At 56.9% G+C, this 16554-nt stretch overlaps 1 protein-coding gene across 1 annotated transcript; it reads left to right on the top strand.

The window, feature by feature from the left end:
* Positions 1–16: 16 nt before the first annotated feature.
* Positions 17–11547, top strand: UTP4 (UTP4 small subunit processome component). Its single transcript, XM_032771374.2, has 16 exons — positions 17–248; positions 1026–1217; positions 2174–2258; positions 2921–3010; positions 3438–3649; positions 4024–4195; positions 4301–4392; positions 4878–4974; positions 5873–5937; positions 6840–6962; positions 7222–7381; positions 7892–7998; positions 8258–8353; positions 8909–9094; positions 9873–9983; positions 11342–11547. Exons 1-16 carry the CDS (start codon positions 90–92, stop codon positions 11456–11458), a joined length of 2064 nt encoding a protein of 687 aa, XP_032627265.1. The 5' UTR covers positions 17–89; the 3' UTR covers positions 11459–11547.
* The last annotated feature ends 5007 nt before the right edge of the window (positions 11548–16554 follow it).

The raw sequence follows: 16554 nt of genomic DNA on the forward strand, positions 1-16554 counted from the left end.
TCCGGGGCGCGGGGCGCGCACGTGGGGGCAGCTGGGGGAGCGCGGCCGGGAGACGCTCTCGTTGCCCGCGGGGTCGGGCCGGCCCCGGGATGGGGGAGTTCCAGGTGCACCGGGTGCGGTTCTTCGCCTACGTGCCCGCGGGGATCCGCTGCCTGGCTCACAGCCCGCGCTCCGGCCGCCTCGCCCTGGCCCGCACGGACGGCGCCCTCGAGGTCTACAACTTGGCTGCGAACTACTTCCAGGAAAAGGTAACGGCCGCCCGGAGCCGGGGGTCCCGCCTCCGGGGCACCCCGGGCAGCCCCCGGCCCGAATCCAGCCGGGGGCAGAGCTGGGGCGTGCGTGGGGCCGGGAGAAGGTCCATGGGCTCCCCCCGGAAAGCAGGCCGCCCCCCCGCGGCGCTGGGGTTTCACCTGCCCTGGACGAAGTGCGGGCGCCCAGGGCACCCTGAGCGGGCAGCTGTCAGCGTAGCCTCGTGTGTAACACGCGGTGTTGAGCAGCCGTGAGTGTCATTGGCTTTGTTGGGCTTCAGCTTCTCGCTCACTAGGGAAAGGGGGCTCTCCAGCTAACCCAGCAACCTCCTCCAGTGGGCGAGACTTCATACCGGGGTGGGCATGGAACAATCCTGACCCCTGAGGGTCTGGGAGCTGCTCAGGACGGTTTTCTGGGGCCGATTCAACCGTCTGTGCTCGCCCAGGGGCCAGTGGCTTCGCTGATCTGGCCATGCGTTAGGGGCTAGTGGAGGAATTTGGGGCCCATCCCAACAGGCAGCGCTATAGGGAAGGGTACAGCTGTACTGCCTGCCTGGGAGTGACTGACCTCTACTAGCTGGTGTATAGGGAGCAGTGGAGGGGCACTCAGCCCGGGCCCTCCCATTGGGGATTGAGGTAGGGGAATTCCATAGGAGCAGAGGGTGGGGGACACAAAATGAGACTTTGTCCTTATATGGTGTTCAGGCGTGGGCTGTCTGAGCCCAGGTGGGCTCCAGGGGAAGCTGGATGGTGTGATTCATCTGTGCATCTTTTCAGGGTATCCCAGGCCATGAGACGAGAACCACAGAGGCGCTGTGCTGGGCTGCTGGGGATCGGCTCTTCGGAGCAGGCCTGGGCGGAGACATCAGCGAGTATGATTTAGAGAAGCTGCGAGTCAAGTACTCCCTGGATGGCTTTGGGGGCCCCATCTGGAGCATGGCGGCTGATCCCAGTGGCACTCAGCTGGCAGTGAGTACCTCTGGCTGGAAAATCCCAGGGAAGCCTGCTAGTTCTGTGGCTTGGTTCTGCCATTGGGCCAGGATGTCACTTCTGGCTCCTGCTGGCCTATGGAGCAGATGAGGTCTTCCTCCCTTGCTGCTGCTCCCAACTAGTAAGCTCCCTGGTGTTCTGAAAGCCAGGTGCATACTCAAATTGTTTTCAGTGGCTACGCTCCTGTCCAGCCTCACAAGGCATGATGGACTGGGTCTGTGCCGGGCAATGGGACTGCTTGGTGCAAGCTGCAGACAGTGCTGAGATTAGGGAAGGGGGAGAATCATACATGTTGGTTGCAGGGAATGATGGAGTGGGGACTGCAGAATCTTCTTCCCCCTGTTGCAGGTGGGTGTGCTGAGCCCCTTCCTACTACCACAGATCGCAGTGTGGGGTAGGGACTGTGGGGCTCCCCGCCCCCACTACTGGTAGCTGATGGGCTGTGAGCAGTGCATCTTGGGGGGGCATAGAGAGCCGGGTGGGTGGCATCATAGTTGAGTGGTGGTGAGATGTGCCCATGAGGCCCAAGGGCAGTTTGTTCTCAGAACTACTTCAGCACAGAGTCCGGGCTGCCCAGCCCCAGGCCCTTCCCGAACACAGAAGGGGCTGAATGTAAATCTCTGACAAGCAGGAAGCAGCGTTGTGGAGATGGAGTTAAAGGAGTTCTGTGCGCTAAGCAATACTCCTCACCAGACAGTGGGGCAGGCCAGCCTAGCAGTGCGGAGCAGTGCGGAGCAGTCTTGGTTTTGCTGGGTCGCTGTGCCAAGCACTCTACTGTGCTGGGAGCTGGAACTGACTTTGCTTCTGAGCGTCCATGGTCAGGCAGTTGGGGAGCCCATCGCTGCCTGCTCTTGGCAGCAGATAGGTGGGACGTGAGCCAGATAAGGGCTTTAATCATCTCTCGTGTTGTTTCCTCGCTCGCCTGCCCTCCATAGGTTGGCTGTGAGGATGGATCAGTGAAGCTTTTCCAAGTCTTGCCTGATAAAATCCAGTTTGAGAGGAGCCTGGACCGGCAGAAAGGTAGATTTGATGGGGACAGAGCAAGGCAGACGCTGATGGGGGAAGCTGTGGTTGGGGGGAGTGATGGAGAGAAGGCTACAGAATCTACTTCCCACTCCCTTTAAATGCCCCACGCTGGTTCTCGGCAGCTCTCTCTGCCCTGGGTCAGCTGTGGGACTTGTGTTCTCCATTCCAAAGAAGCAACTAAGATGAGTTGAATCTGCTCCGGGTGGGACCCGCTGCCACCAGGGAGCCCTCCAGAGGCCCCACACTGAGCAGCGGGAGTCACAGCCTGCCCTCTTCCCCAGTCAGGTGGCCATGGATGGGATCTTGTGGCAGAGGGCAGTTAGAAGGGACAATGTGGTCACTCAGGAGTCCAGGATGTTGGTGTGGTGAAGGGGAGGCTGGTGCACACCTCTCTGAGAGAAATGTGCCAGCCTCCCCTGGATCTGGCTAGCCCTGTTTCTGAACTGTCCTCTAGCTTAGCCTGTCCTAGCCCTGTACCCTCACCCCTATTGGGAAGGCACAGCGCCTTCTATTTCTGTCACCCAAGGCTGGGGTTTCTGCCCTGTGGCACTGCAAGGCAATCTCTGAGCGCAGGTTTGCACTGAACGTTGGGGGTGAGGGGCATTGGTCTGGGTTGGCTCACGTGAGATCTCCTTCCCTGCTGTGTAATTCTCCAGGGCGTATCATGTCCCTCTCCTGGCATCCCTCCGGCACCCGCATTGCTGTTGGCTCCATCGACCTTCTCCGAGTCTTTGACGTCAAATCAGGTGACTAGGAGCGCCCAGGAGAGGCGTAGTGGGGAGTGTTAGCGTCCAGGTGCCCCTGAGTGCCAGATGTGCTGGTGGGCTGTCCCCTGAGCACCTGCTGTCTACGTGGGCTGCATGCTCGCCCTCCCATTCCTGCGGCCCGGCTGCTGACTTCCTTCCCCCAGCAGAGTTCAACTGTCCAAAACGGAGCCAGCTGTGCCCTGTAGACTCCAGGCCAGGTGGGGTTGCTGGTCCATGTACTGGCAATTCCTGATGCAGCTGAATGGGGCTTCTGAGCAGATCGCCATGGAGGAGAGAGACTCGGAACCTGGCTTATCTGTCAAGTTAGCAAGGGGCCCAGCTCACGCCCCCTGCCCGATCCTGAGCTGTAAGCTCCCCATGGCCCTGTTCCCCTCTCCTCTGCTATCCGGGGTTGTCTGATTCACAGGCCATGCCATCCAGCGGATCCTGGTGGACCGGCGCCCGCAGGGGCTGTACAGCCGTGAGTGCGTGGTGTGGAGCGTGGCATTCCTCTCCGACGGCACCATTGTCAGCTCTGATTCAGTGGGGAAGGTGCAGTTCTGGGACTCGGAGAAAGGAACCCTCCTGGAGACCCACCCAGTCAGCAGCTCGGCTGTGCTGTGTCTCGCTGTGTCTGAGGTAGGAGGGGCCTGGCGGCTCCTGGGAGGCCCCTAGCATAGGCTGGGAAGAGGGGTGGTGACTGTGTGGGCTTTGTGCAGGGACGCTTGTAATCTGGGATCTCACCCCTTATCTGCAGCATCTTCTATGACACTGGCTGACCCAGAGCAGGTTGGCCAGGAGCCATCCCCACCTGGTTGCTGGGGTGGATGCTGCCCTGGCTGACTGGCTTGGAGCTTGCCCATTTCCCACCCTCTTGGGCCAGGGTGCAAGGAGCTGTTGGGCTCTGTCCAGTACCTAGTGGGATGGAGGTTCACATCTCCACCCTTCCCTTGGCACTGTCCGGCTCTGCACTGTGGGCATGGTGAGCCATGGCTGTTTGGTTTCCTCCCCAGGAAGAAGACAGCATTGTGGTGGGCACTTCGGAGGGGGCGGTGTACCAGTTCCAGCTGCTGCCGGTGAAGTGGGGCAGTGCTGAGAGCAAGTGGGTGCGGACGAAGCCGTTCCAGCATCACACCCATGACGTGCGGGCCGTGGCACACAGCGCGACGGCACTCATTTCTGGAGGTATGGGGCAAGGAAGCTGCACCAGCCTAGAAGTGGGGCTCTGATCGTGCCTGGGCTTGGCTCAGCACAGTTTAGCCACCTTGGTGTCTCCTCCTCCTCTTTCAGGCCTGGATGCCCAGCTGGTGATCCGCCCACTCATGGAGAGGATGCATGGAAAGGGCTATGATGCTGCCCTCCGGAAATTCACCTTCCCCCATGTAAGTGCTGCACCCCGTGAGCTCTGCCTTGGTAGCCCTGCTCACCAGGTCCCCTTGCTGCAGCCACCAACTCCTGTTTGCAGGCCTGTGTCACTCCTGCTCTTGGAATTGCTCCAGAGCAGATCCTTCCCTGTTGGAGTGGCAGCCTGGTCCCTCTTCACCCTTCCTGGTTCCAGTGGGGTCACTGTGGGTGTGCTGGCTGGGGAGTCCCATCGCTGGGGATGGCCCATGCCGCTTGCTGACCTACTGGGGAGAATGGGCATCAGAATGTGCTGAAAGATAATCTGGAGCACAAGAGGTGCCTGGCCGGCTTCCCACATGCCATGCGCAGATCCTGTGGCCTCTGGGTGCCCATCACCCCGGGGGGTTCTGCACCCACAAGTAGGAGCTGTGCCTGCTGGGCTGTCTGCCCTTTGACCTGGCTTGCCTCGCTCTCCCCCGTTACCCAGGGGTCTCGTAACTGTCTGACTCTTGGTTGGTTGCAGCGACGCCTCGTCTCGTGCGCTAGGAAGGACAGGCTCCTCCTCTTCCAGTTCCCCCAACACCTGGAGCTCTGGAGACTTGGAGCCACCAATTCTGCAGGTAAGACCCCATGAGGGCTCCCAAGCGCTGATTGAAAACAATCCGTCCTTAGGATCTGGCAGAGTGAAGTGCCCGAAAGGGAATTTCTAGCAAATCCATGAAACAAGGCTAGTGCAATTCCTAGGGGTCAGGTGTCCACGTCACCAACTCCCTCCTCCCCTGCGGTCTCTAACCGGTTGCCTCTTGGCAGAAAGGGCAATGATGGCTGTGCCTTGTCAGCATGGCCCGCAGGAAGTACCCACTGCTGCCTGTGTCTCTGGAGTGTGTCAGTCTCCAGCAGGTGAGTCCAGCCTGAAAAAGGTTCCAAAAGAGAATGCTCTTGGCCTAGGAAGTTGAGATGTAGTTTTGTGACTGGAGGGTTTAAAGAGCCTCTGCCTTGGCCCCACTGGGACTCCCAGAGCCTGGGAGGGGCCTGAATGGATTGGTTTCAGCATAACCTCTTGCCTGTTAATCAGCTGTTTCAGCCACATGCACAGGCTTGGGTAGCATCCTGACAATTGACACTAGGAAGCGTTCCCTGCCTTGGGCACAGGCTGGTGCCACTCCCCTCTCTTGCTTGCACGTGGCCAAGCAGAAATCATGTGCTTCCCACATAAAACCACTGTACTCAATGTCACTCGACACACCAAATCCCTGGTGTGCCAGCATGTGTCATGAGGGGTTGGCACAAGAGCTAGGAACGGTTCAATAGAGTTGAGTGTGGCAGAGCTGAGTCATGGGGTGGGCACCTCTATGAGTAAAGCTCCCCCCTCCTGCTACGGTTCCCGGCATCTTGTAGGGGGTGCTGGGTTCAGGCCAGGACGGATCATCAGCAAGTCTCTCCCTGTCTGTGCCTTCGGGGAGTCGGTAGTGACCTGAGTTGTACAGAGCTCGTAAGTGCTTTTGGTTCTTCTCCCAGGAAAGGATGGTGATATCCTGCCAGTTTCCCGTGCCCCTGAGCACTTGCTGCAGCTGAAGAGCAAGGTAAGGCAGAGCAGCCTCTCCAGAGGGGGTGCCACCTCCCCGTTGCCCTGGTGGCTGGGCCTGGCGTAGGCCCTAGCTGTTCCCAGCTATAAGTTTTCACATGTGCTGTGCCTGCCTGGCCAGATCCCTGTGTGCAGGGACGCCCTGGTAGCGTGAGAGTTACAGGAGAGTCAGAGAGAGTAACAGCGAGCCTTTCTCGGTCTGTGGCCTCCCTGGCCCAGGGCGCTTCCAAGTCGCTGGCGGGTGCTATGATGCAGGAGCACTGTGCTACCGGCCCATTCTCTCAGAGCCTTGCTGCACTGCGCTCCCTCGCAGCCGTGTCTGCTGTCGAGCCCCGCTGGGTACGGGAGCTAGGGGGTGCAGAGTGGGTTATCCCAGCTGCCGCAGGCTCGCTGAGGTGCAGAAGTAAGCTTCCTGCTGTGCCCACGGCTCAGCCACAGGGGGCAGGTTGGAGGCTGGAATGCTCCGCACAGAGCGTCAGGCTCTGACAGCAAGAGGTGACCTGGGTGATGGGGAAGGCAGGCCCCTGCCCTCCCACTGGCAGCTCTCTCTCTCTCTGGCTGGCCCTGCCTACTCCCTCTTGCTGGGACGAGCTGCACTGATATGTCTGGTTACTGAGAGTCCTCGTCCCAGAGGGACCCAGCCTGTGTCAGTCACACAGCGAAGGGCAGATGCACCCCACACTCCCCAGGATGTGTGCAAGAAAGCATGGCTGCTATGAGACTCCTTCCTGTGGGGACAGCTGCTCTGACTTCCGCAGTGCAGTTCTGCTGGCAGCTGTTCTCAACCGTTAAATGAGGGCACCTGCCTGCCTGTGGGATGCAGGTACCTTTGGGGCTAAGACAGAGGGTGGCTGCTGGCCAACCTAGCCTCAGCACTCTGTGTGTGTGTGTGTTTCCCAGGGCCCCGAGCACATCTGTTGCAGCTGCATCTCTCTGTGTGGCAGCTGGATCGCCTATTCCACGGCCTCCAGGCTTCATCTGCACAGAGTGCACTTGGAGAATGGCAGCGTCAGTGTCAAGAGGGTGAGTACAGACCCTGCTGTCGGGCTGAACCTGGGCATGGGGGCTTGTTCCTGCCCTGACTGACGGTCGCTGATGGGTTCTGTGGGATTGCGAGTTGTGGGATGGAGTCGGGGAGGGGAGACAGCAATGGGAAGGGAAGGACCTTGGTCCAGTGCCCCCTTGTAGCCAGTTGGAGGGCCATGGAGCCCTGAGCAGTGGGCGTGCCTTGCAATCGGCACGTAGGAAGTGAGCGCTGATTCTGCTCTCCTGCCCTTCCAAGGTCTCCAAGGTGCCCAAGCTGCTGTACTCAGCCCACCAGCTCCTGTTCTCCGCCGACTCCACCAGTCTGTTCGTGGCCTCAGATCAGGGTGCCGTTCATGTCCTCAAGCTCCTGGAGCCAGGGGACTGTGGGCACCTGCAGACCCTCCGCCCAAACTCAGGTATGCGCTCCCTGCAGCTACTGTGTGGCTGCAGGTGGGAGCAAATTTCAAAGGATCCCCAGCCCTCCCCAAACCTGTGCCTGAGGCAGTAGGGGAGGCTAGCCCTGGGCTGAGCCATTCCAGCCCCACTGCCTTCCCTGGGGCTTTGCTGGTGGGGGCGGCATTTTTACCCTGGGGCGGCCTATGAATGCCTACCCCCCATTTGAGATGCCCAGAGTGCCCTGGAGCCGCTCCTCCTCGCTCCTGAAACAAAGCGTGTCTCGTCCACACTCCCTCAGACTCTGCCAGGTTTGCTCACCAATCTGCCCCCAGTGCCCTGATGTGACCTCTGCGGAGGTCACTATGACTAGGTGTGTGCACCCCTAGGAAGAGCCTGGTTGGGGGCAGCGATCCCTTATGGCTTTGGACTAGGGTTGGATTTGGGGTGCCTTCAAGTGCCCTGCACCTCCATGGGCGCCAGAGAGGAAACGAGTGGTGCTGAGCAGTGCGGCCGCTCTGACTCTCCTGCAGGCAGTGCCCAGGCTGTGTACCTGCTGACAGCGAGCGTGGACGGGGACTGGCTGGCTGCTGCTGGTGGGGACTGGGAGATCAACGTCTACAGCCTGAGACACTTCAAGGTGAGAGCTGTGTGAAGGGTGCTTCCTGTGGTGGGAGGTTGAACCTGTATGTGTTTGGGGGTCGCCATAGCCGGGAGACCAGCCGGCTTGGTGCATGGGCTCCTTTAGGGCACTCTAGCTGCATTAGTGCCTTCCAGAGGGCAGAATCCTGGGAGTCTGTGCTGCGATCGGTTCATTGCCGCTCAAACTGTTCAGACACAGCGAGCCTGGCCTTCCAGTCCCGCGGAAGTCCGTATCTCACCCTGTCATCTTTTCACAGCCCCACTGCACGGTGCCTGCATACAACTGCGCAGTGACTGCCCTGGCCATTCATCCTGTGACCAATAACCTCGTCATCACCCACTCGGACCAGCAGGTAGGAGCTGTCTCCTGCACAGGCTTTCCATTCTTGCCTGCTGCTCCACTTCCTGTTAACTGCCTGTGCTTGGGCACTATGGACTCCATGCCCCCAGGGCGCTGTTCCTTGTGTCCAGGCTCTCAGGAATGAATGCACCCCGTAGACTGGTTTGTGGGTCACTGTTGCAGTCACTGGAGTTCCGGTTTAGGGATGTTGGTATTCACCAGCTGCAGCCTGGGTGTGAAGTTGGCAACATCTGATGTCAATCCCGTGACAGGGAACTCTTCCTATTGTGGGCACCATCCTTCTCACTGCCAGCAGAGCGGGTTGGGGGTGAACTGGCCAGGACAGGCCACCAGTTGCCTCAGTCCTGGAGGGGAGGCTGGGTCAGGTCAGCCTGGGCTGTGGGGTGGTAGAGCAGCCTGGCGGTTCCTGTAGTTTTACACTGAGGTTGGTGCTGACTGCTCATCTGGCCTTCAGGGGAAGGGTGGAGGAGAGACTTGGCCAGGGGTATGTCCGGCTGTGTTTGCGGCTGTAATCCTGCTGCTTCCTGTCCCTCCCCGTGCTCTGCAGGTGTTTGAATTCAGCATCCCCAACAGAGAATACACCACGTGGAGCAGGAAGGTGCAGCAGCATGGGCTGCATAAGGGTTGGCTGGAGCGGGACACACCCATCACCCATATCACCTTTAACCCCAAGCAGCCAGCGCACATCCTCCTCCATGACACACACATGTTCTGCATCCTGGACAAGTCACTGGTGAGCCCTGGCCCTGAGTCACTTCTGGGAAGCAGCTTGTGGTGCAAGGTGGGGCGAGCAGAGAAAGCTGTTCTGCCAGTTAGGGCCTCGCCCCACTGATCAAGGGACGTTCCCTGGAGCGCAAGGCAATTGGCATCCCCATGGGCATGCAGCTGCGCAGCAACTCCTGTGACTTGCACAAGCTGCCGTGTTAGCAATGGCCATGTCTGGCACTGGCAGCTAGGGCATGGCCCGGCAGCTAGGGCCTCTTGGCTGTCTGGGAGGGGGAGCAGGGCAGGGTGGGGTGCAGGGGAGTATGTGGAGTGTGTGTCTCCAGGGGCTTTCCTGATACTTTCTGAAGTGGCTCTTGTAGCCGCTAGTGGTGCTCGGCCTTAGGGTGGCAGGTCGCGGCCCTGGGCCTGGTGCCTTAGCCTGGGATGTTAGTTTGCCAGTTGGTTTGGGAGGGGTGGCAGCAGGTTGAGGAGTAGTGCGCTGAGTGTGCACCCACGCAATACAGGGCTTGTCCTGTTGTGCGCAGGATGGGGAGCGCACCCTGTTTGCAGCCTCTTTAGCATAGCCTATGCCAACAGACAGCTCCCCAAGGGGCTTTGATCTGGATAGAATGGCTGTGCCCGTGTGGTCAGCCTGTCCCACCAAAGCACCCCCCTCGCCCCCCGGAAAGGATCTTTTGTTGGGTGGGAGCAGTGGGAGGAATGGACCAAACAAAGGGATGGGGGGCTCTGTGGAGGGTGCTGAGTCCCTGGAAGGCTGAGACACACACGGTGGGCTTTCTCCCCAGCCTCTCCCTGATGATGCAACCCCACTGATGAATCAGACTACCTTGAAGCAACTCTCAGAGAAGGCCAGGCGGAGCTATGCTCATGCCTTCAAGATCTGCAAAAAGTACCAGGTGAGTGTGCTAATGTGAGGGCCACCTCTGGGGAGGGATGGGCGGCTGCCTGTTGGGCCCGCAGCTCACCCCCTGCAGCCGGGTACGGGAGCCAGGAGAGCTTTGCCTTGTGCTGAAGTTCACACGTGTGCTGGGAGGGTCTGCACTGCAGTGCTTCCCTAGTAGGATGTTTACTCCCTGGGGGACTAATGCCAGAGCTGAGATTCCAAGCTAGCAAGATCAGCCCCTGGGTGCCCTGCTAGCTGGCTGGCTCTGGAAACAGCAGGATGGTGCCAGAGAGCTGAACTTGATGCCCATGGGTTTTGGGGTGGGAGTCACAGCTACTGCAGCTGGCTGACACATGGAACTTGGAGCAGGCTGGATACACCCGTTTCCTGTCAGTCAGTGGAGGGAGGCCTGGGATCAGTTGTTGGAGGAGGACTGGGCCTGTCTAGCTCCTGAACTCCCCCCAAGGTCAGTCAGTTCTCACAGGGGACATAATCTGGTGGAACAGCATCCATAACACCCCCGCCCCACACACATGCACACTCTCTCTCTCTTTCTCACTCTGGTGCTTCATATGAAACACAAGTGCTTGAAACGTGCTGCCAGCTACAGGAGTCATGTGTAACTCTCACTCCATGCCTGACCCTCCCTCCCTCCTGCAGGGTCTTGGGCAGTAGTGGCAGCTGCTTAACTCCCCCGGGGTCTGGTGCTATGTTGGATCTGCTTCTGTTAGATGTTCTGAAAAGCTTGTGGCTTACCTCTGAGCAGCCATCCCCACCTGCAGCTGATCCAGACCAATTCTTTGGCCTGCCTGGGTGCCTCCTGGAGAGAAACGGAGTCCTGCTGAGAGGGCCTGAGGCAGCTCTTGTGCCCAGGAGATTTCATGTCAGAAACACCCATGCTTGGGAGGGTTAGGGAGGTGGTATTGCTCCTCCCCAGCAGTACAGACCTCTGTGATCTCCCGGGCTCGCTTACCAGCTGCTGGGTGTGTATTTCTATGATCACGTCCCTTCTGCCTGCTTTGTTGCACAGACCTCTTGAACCTAGCCGGAGCTGCCTTGCCGGAGGCTGGTCACTAGGGAGCAGTACGAGCCCATCCCATTGACCTTACACAGCAGTAGGTTGAGAAGAGTTGATTTGAGGTTATGGGGCTGCCTGGTGCAGGGAACTGCAGGGTTTCAGAGGATCTTAGGCTGACGGCTGCAGAGGGGCACACTGCTCCTGCTCCTGGACCCTGTGGCTAGGACCTGGTCTGGCAAGGCTCCTGGAGAGTTGATTCATGTTACCGCAGAGGCTCTGGGATGCACTCGGCAGAGCTGCTCATGCTGTTCCAAGAAGAGCTTTAATCTTGTTGCCCTCTTCCTGCCCTGCAGCCCCTGCTGTTTGTGGACCTCCTGGAGGAGGGCTCCCTTGTGGTGGTGGAGCGGCCCCTGATGGACATCAAGACACAGCTGCCCCCACCTGTCCAACAGAAGAAGTTTGGCACCTAAGAGCAGAGCTGGGTGGTCTGCCCATGGAGACTCTTTGTACTGTTGCTTCCCTGGGGACCTTCGTAATAATAAACCCCTGCTGTTCTGTAGGCCTGTGCTGGCGAATCTCCTCTGCCCTGTTGGGCTCCCTGCTTTCCTAGCAACTGAGATGGCTCTAAGGTCAGATTCCCTAGAAGGGATGTGTGCTGGAGGGACGGGCCCATCAGCTCTCCTGGGGCTTCGCTCATCCCCAGCTGACCCAGCAGAGGCTGGACCTGACCCCAGGCCCCACTTCCTGGAGGGTTACACCAATCTCTCCCCCTTTTTTGGTAATCGTGGACCCCCAGCACACGGGCGGCAGTGGCTTTATTACTCCAGCTGCTGGCGCTCTTCCTGCGGCTCTGACAACCAGCAGCAGGGCTGGTTCATGGGCACTGGTGGGTCTCAGTCTGATCCCAGAAATGAGGCTGGAAAGGACTCTGCTCACCATGTTTAATGGGGACAGCAACACCCACTGGTTGCTCTCAGGACTGGAAGCCCATTGAGCCCAGCTCTGCGCGATCCCTGTCCCAAAAGACCTTCAGCCTAAATTAGATGCTGGAATCCATTTTGGTGCCATATTTTGGACCTTGCCATCCACTTCTCTGTGTCTTGCTGCTGAGCTGCTTGCTATGGAGGGCGTGGGGGGGCTTCTGCCAGATGTAGTCAGTTCTTGCCGAAATTCATACCAACAAATATAGCCACTTTGACTGGTGCCAAAAACCCTGCATCGAACCAGATTTCACACCCAGTTCTCCCCTTGGACAGTGACTAGCTCTGACAGGAGGAGATCGGGGTGATTGGAAGCAGACCAGGCCAGAGTTTTTTTAGCTGGCGACCTGTGCTCAGTAGGTGCCTGTACCTAGGGAGTGGGTTTGAACTGCAGTTTCTGGTGCATGTTACTGTGTATGTGGCTCTTGTATGGAACGCAGGTGCTCACTCAATTTGGGTTTGGTTTGTGCCCAATTCGCTGCTAATGCCATGATCGAAGTCACTGCGGCATGCCTGGGCAGGGACCTCGCTTAGACTGTGGAACTTGCACATATCAGTTGGCCGCTTTCGTGTGCAGTTGCAGCAGTTGCCTATGCAGTATTTCTGGGCAAGTGTACAAATCTGGGCCTAGATGGAGCTGCAGGCAGTTACACAGTAACTCAAGAACACTAACTGGCTGGTCTGAGCAGCTCTGGGCTAACCAGACTCACACATCTACTCCGGGCACTCACACACAGACTTCCCGGCCTGTGTGAGTATCCGGAGTGGATGTCAGTGCTGCACGTACAGGTAGTGACTTGTTGCTGTTGTGTACATGCTGTAGCTACCTGGCTCTCGCTGCCTTTCTGTTGCTACCTGCACTCACATGTCCCACCCCAAAGGCAGCTGCAGGCAGCTCCTTGTCCCTTCCAGGCATCTCACCCCACCTCCTCCTCCAAGCCCGCTTCCCTCCCCCTCCCTCTGCGTGCCCTTGCACCTACATAGTTCAGCATGGCCACGTGCACCTTGACTGGTGGTAAAAGATCCAGTTCTCTCCACAGTGGGCGTCATATGAGGCAGAGCTGGCCTGAAATGTTACCAACTACATTTTAAAAGGACAGTCTGGTGGTAGCTTCTGTCCCAGACCATAGACAGAGTTCCATCTTGCCCCAGAACCTGGACACTGATCTGATGTGTATCTGGCTCAATAAGTGATTACGAGCCATTTAAACCCCATGTTGGACACCCCTGTTCTACCCCAAAAGTTCTCAGCTCTTTTGGTAGCGTGAGTTGCGCTGTGAATGCCTCCCTTCTATTTATCACGTGCCCCCCCTCTGGTCCTCCATTTGCCATCATTTAGTCCCACTTCCCATCCCATAACCTTCCTGTGCCAACTCCAGCAGATGTTTACATGGAAGAGAAGTAATAGGAAAGTGTTAAAGGATGTTGGTTGTCTCGTAATATGACTTAGCAGCTGGGCTGGAGAGCCAGCCCCATGGCAGCAGCCACTGCTTTGCTGACCAGTCTGAGACCTGCTGTTCTGCATTTTCATAGCTGTTAAGGGTGATATTTTGAACTCGGGTGCAGAAACAAGCAGAAAGATGCCCACTCAGCCTTTATAGATCATCAAACAGCACCCTGGTTTACTTTTCCAGCCCCTCTAACACTATGCCAGCAGGGGGCACTGTTCCCTTAGCTTTTAGGATACAGCTAAGGAAAGAGAGGAGAGGAGGGATTGAGTTGCTCTCTCCTGAGATGTACTTGGTTCTGCCTCGATGCAGAAGGCTGGACTAGATGACCACTTGAGGACCCTCCTAGCCCTGCGCTTCCATTATTCTAAGATGCTGCAAAACTGAACTTGGGTTTTCTGGCCAGACTTGTGTGAGGCAGAGTAAAGGATTGTGTGGGTGGCTCCCTGTGGGCAGTCAGCTTGTTACAGCTTGGTAGGTGTCAGAAGGAAGGGAAGTTAATTCATAAAATGTGATGAATGGAGGTATGCTCAGGCTTGCAAAACCTTGATCACTGTGAGCTTGAATTTCCCTGCTGATCTGTGAAGTGAGACAGAGCCCAAGCCTGGTTGCAAATGGGGCATCATCTTAAGGGCTCCATAATTGCTCCCTTCTCCCCCCAAGGGGGTGATGCTTAGCCAGACTGTGTGACTGCTGCCCTCTCTGCTCTGCTGTGCTGGCATTTCCATTCATCTCCTTTTTCAGAGGCTCTTATTTTATCTATTTTAATTCCCCTCCTGCTGGAACTCAGTGTGGTATGTCACCTTTTAACCAAGCACCATTGCAATCCATCTGGCCTTCCAGCACTTGCGATTATTGTGCAGCTGTGTTGGTATGGGTGTAACAAAGGCCAGCCCTTGGACTGAGTTACAGCATCATCTGTCCGGAGGAGGAGGCAAGAGCTCTCTATCAGAACTCATTCAGCAGGCCCTGGTAAATTACAAAATAGCAGCTCGGCAGATGTCAGCAGCTCCAATGAAATTAGATGACATTTCAATTCATCTGCAACTCCTATTTCAAGGCAAAAGCTCGTGTGGTGAGAGCATTTGTACTAAATAGTGAATCAGATCAGGTCTCTGCCCACTCACACTTTTCAGCAGGAAACCACAGTTGCAAAGAATTGCTTTGTAGTGTAGGTTGTTCCACCTACATTGGAAAGCAGCCTCCCCCCGTACGCTACCGCCCTGTGGTACTGTTTATACATCTGATCAACAGGAAGGATGCCTAAAACAAGCCTCCAGTTACGCAGGGGCAGTAGTTGCTTTTCCCAGCTTTTTTGGTCTCACACAGCAATTGTGTTAACATTCAAACGCTGCGATGCTCGTAATTCTAGAGTAGGCAGTCCTGATACATTGTAAGTAATAATACCCCCCCTTATAATTTGTTTGTGATCACTTCATCCTGAAGCACTTGACATACTACCTATTAAACATGATAGCTGTCTTATGAAATAGTATCCCCAAATCCTAGTAATGGACATTGCACCAGTTATTGCTGTTTGTTGCATGGAATATTTAGCAGAGGTCTGATGTACAAAAGCACCTGACTGTACAAGTAAAACTTGTATCTGCTGCTGTTTGAGCAGTCAACAGGACTAGAACATGGGGAGGGAATGTAGCTTAGTCTTGATAGATGACTTCTTTAACTGAGTTTTTCCTAGTACTTTGGCCAGTTGATTTCTAAAGCAACAATGCCTGTATCCTGCCTCTCCCCCAACCCTCCAGAAGCCTTAGAACTGCTCTAATTCACAATTCCCTTCATTCTCGTTATTGAGAATGGGGTGTCAATTTAGTGTGGTTATTGCTTCCCGAACCACTTTCCCTGACCCCTGCAATCACAGTGCACTGGGCCTGAGTGCTTAGAGCCCAAGGGCTAGAAGGAATTTATTGTATTTCCCTTCTCTCAGTAGGTGTCCTCAGGAGTCAGGGATCACTAGTGATTACATATGCTTGAGTTAAAAATAGTGCTCCTGGTCTGAAGGATCAGCAGCCAAGGCCTAGCCTCAGGCAGGAAGTTAGCAAGCTCCAGCCTGCACTACTCTCAAGTGAGCCTGCAACGAAATTTGTCTTAATATTGGATCTGCTGCTGAACTAATGCCAACTAATGTGTAAACCTGGTTATGATCCCCTTGCTCAGGGCTAGCTTTTTCCTTAAGCAAGAAACTGAAGCAAAGTAAGGTGATCAGGAATCCCCTTAGGTGTTCCTCTCTAGGCTTTGGCTACACTCTGGTTCTTCAAGAGGGAAGGACCTAATGGCTATATTCATATCCCCATTTTCCCCTATTATTAATACTGTTTAGCCTTGTTTCTGACCCATGCTACAGCTTTGATCTCTAGTAGCTGGGTCTTATCTCACTTCCACTCTGAACTGCCTTTTGGGGTAAGAAGGGCTCTTTGGACTTCCACAGCTGGGTCTCCAGTTCCACCTCTGATGTGCTCCAGTCTCCAAGGGAGATGGTATTTTTTCTGCTATAGCTGTTCCCTGCCCTGGACTCAAGTCCATCTTGGTTCTTAGTGCCTTGGGCAGGGCTAGGAGGACACAGGCAGTGACTCCCATGTGGGTGCTGAAGGCAATGCCCCTGGCTGTGGGGTGGCAGCTCAGGTGTGACACAATGAGGGAGGTCCATCTTATGCAGAGGGGGAGTCTGAACTACAGCATGGGAAGGGCCCCTGGTGGACAGCCCAAGCTCTGTGCAGGCCCCCCAGGATGGGTGGGGCTGGAATAGCTGCTGCCCCTGGACACACTGTGGATGGGAACCCTGCCGGGATGGGGTCCTGTAGCTCTCCTCCTCTTTGCCCTAGAGCGGGGGGAGGGGCAGGAATGGGAGGAGCCTGCAGCAGAAGCCCCGCCCCTAGTGACCGCGAGGCTTTATTAGTATAAGCCCCGCCCCTTACAGCCCTGCCGGCGGGGGGAGCTCTGAGCTGTTGAGCACCAGCTTCCCGCTGCTGCGTCTCGCTGGGGGGGCGGAGCTCAGGCCCGCAGACTCGCCCCTCCCCGCTCCCCACCAATCACGTGCTCCCATCGAGGCACTGCCCCGCCCCCTGCGGGAAGGAGGCCGGACGGGAGCGCGAGCCTCCCCCCCCCCTCCGCCGAGATCAC

Source organism: Chelonoidis abingdonii, chromosome 19 (assembly GCF_003597395.2).
Source record: "Chelonoidis abingdonii isolate Lonesome George chromosome 19, CheloAbing_2.0, whole genome shotgun sequence".
Lineage (NCBI taxonomy): Eukaryota > Metazoa > Chordata > Testudines > Testudinidae > Chelonoidis > Chelonoidis abingdonii.

What these genes read in the sequence shown, in the direction of transcription:
- UTP4 (XM_032771374.2), top strand. Translation starts at nt 90, where the DNA reads ATGGGGGAGTTCCAGGTGCACCGGGTGCGGTTCTTCGCCTACGTGCCC. An exon ending in CCAGTGGCACTCAGCTGGCA is followed by an intron (nt 1,218 to 2,173) that starts GTGAGTACCTCT and finishes TGCCCTCCATAG; the next exon opens with GTTGGCTGTGAGGATGGATC. An exon ending in AGATCTGCAAAAAGTACCAG is followed by an intron (nt 9,984 to 11,341) that starts GTGAGTGTGCTA and finishes CCTGCCCTGCAG; the next exon opens with CCCCTGCTGTTTGTGGACCT.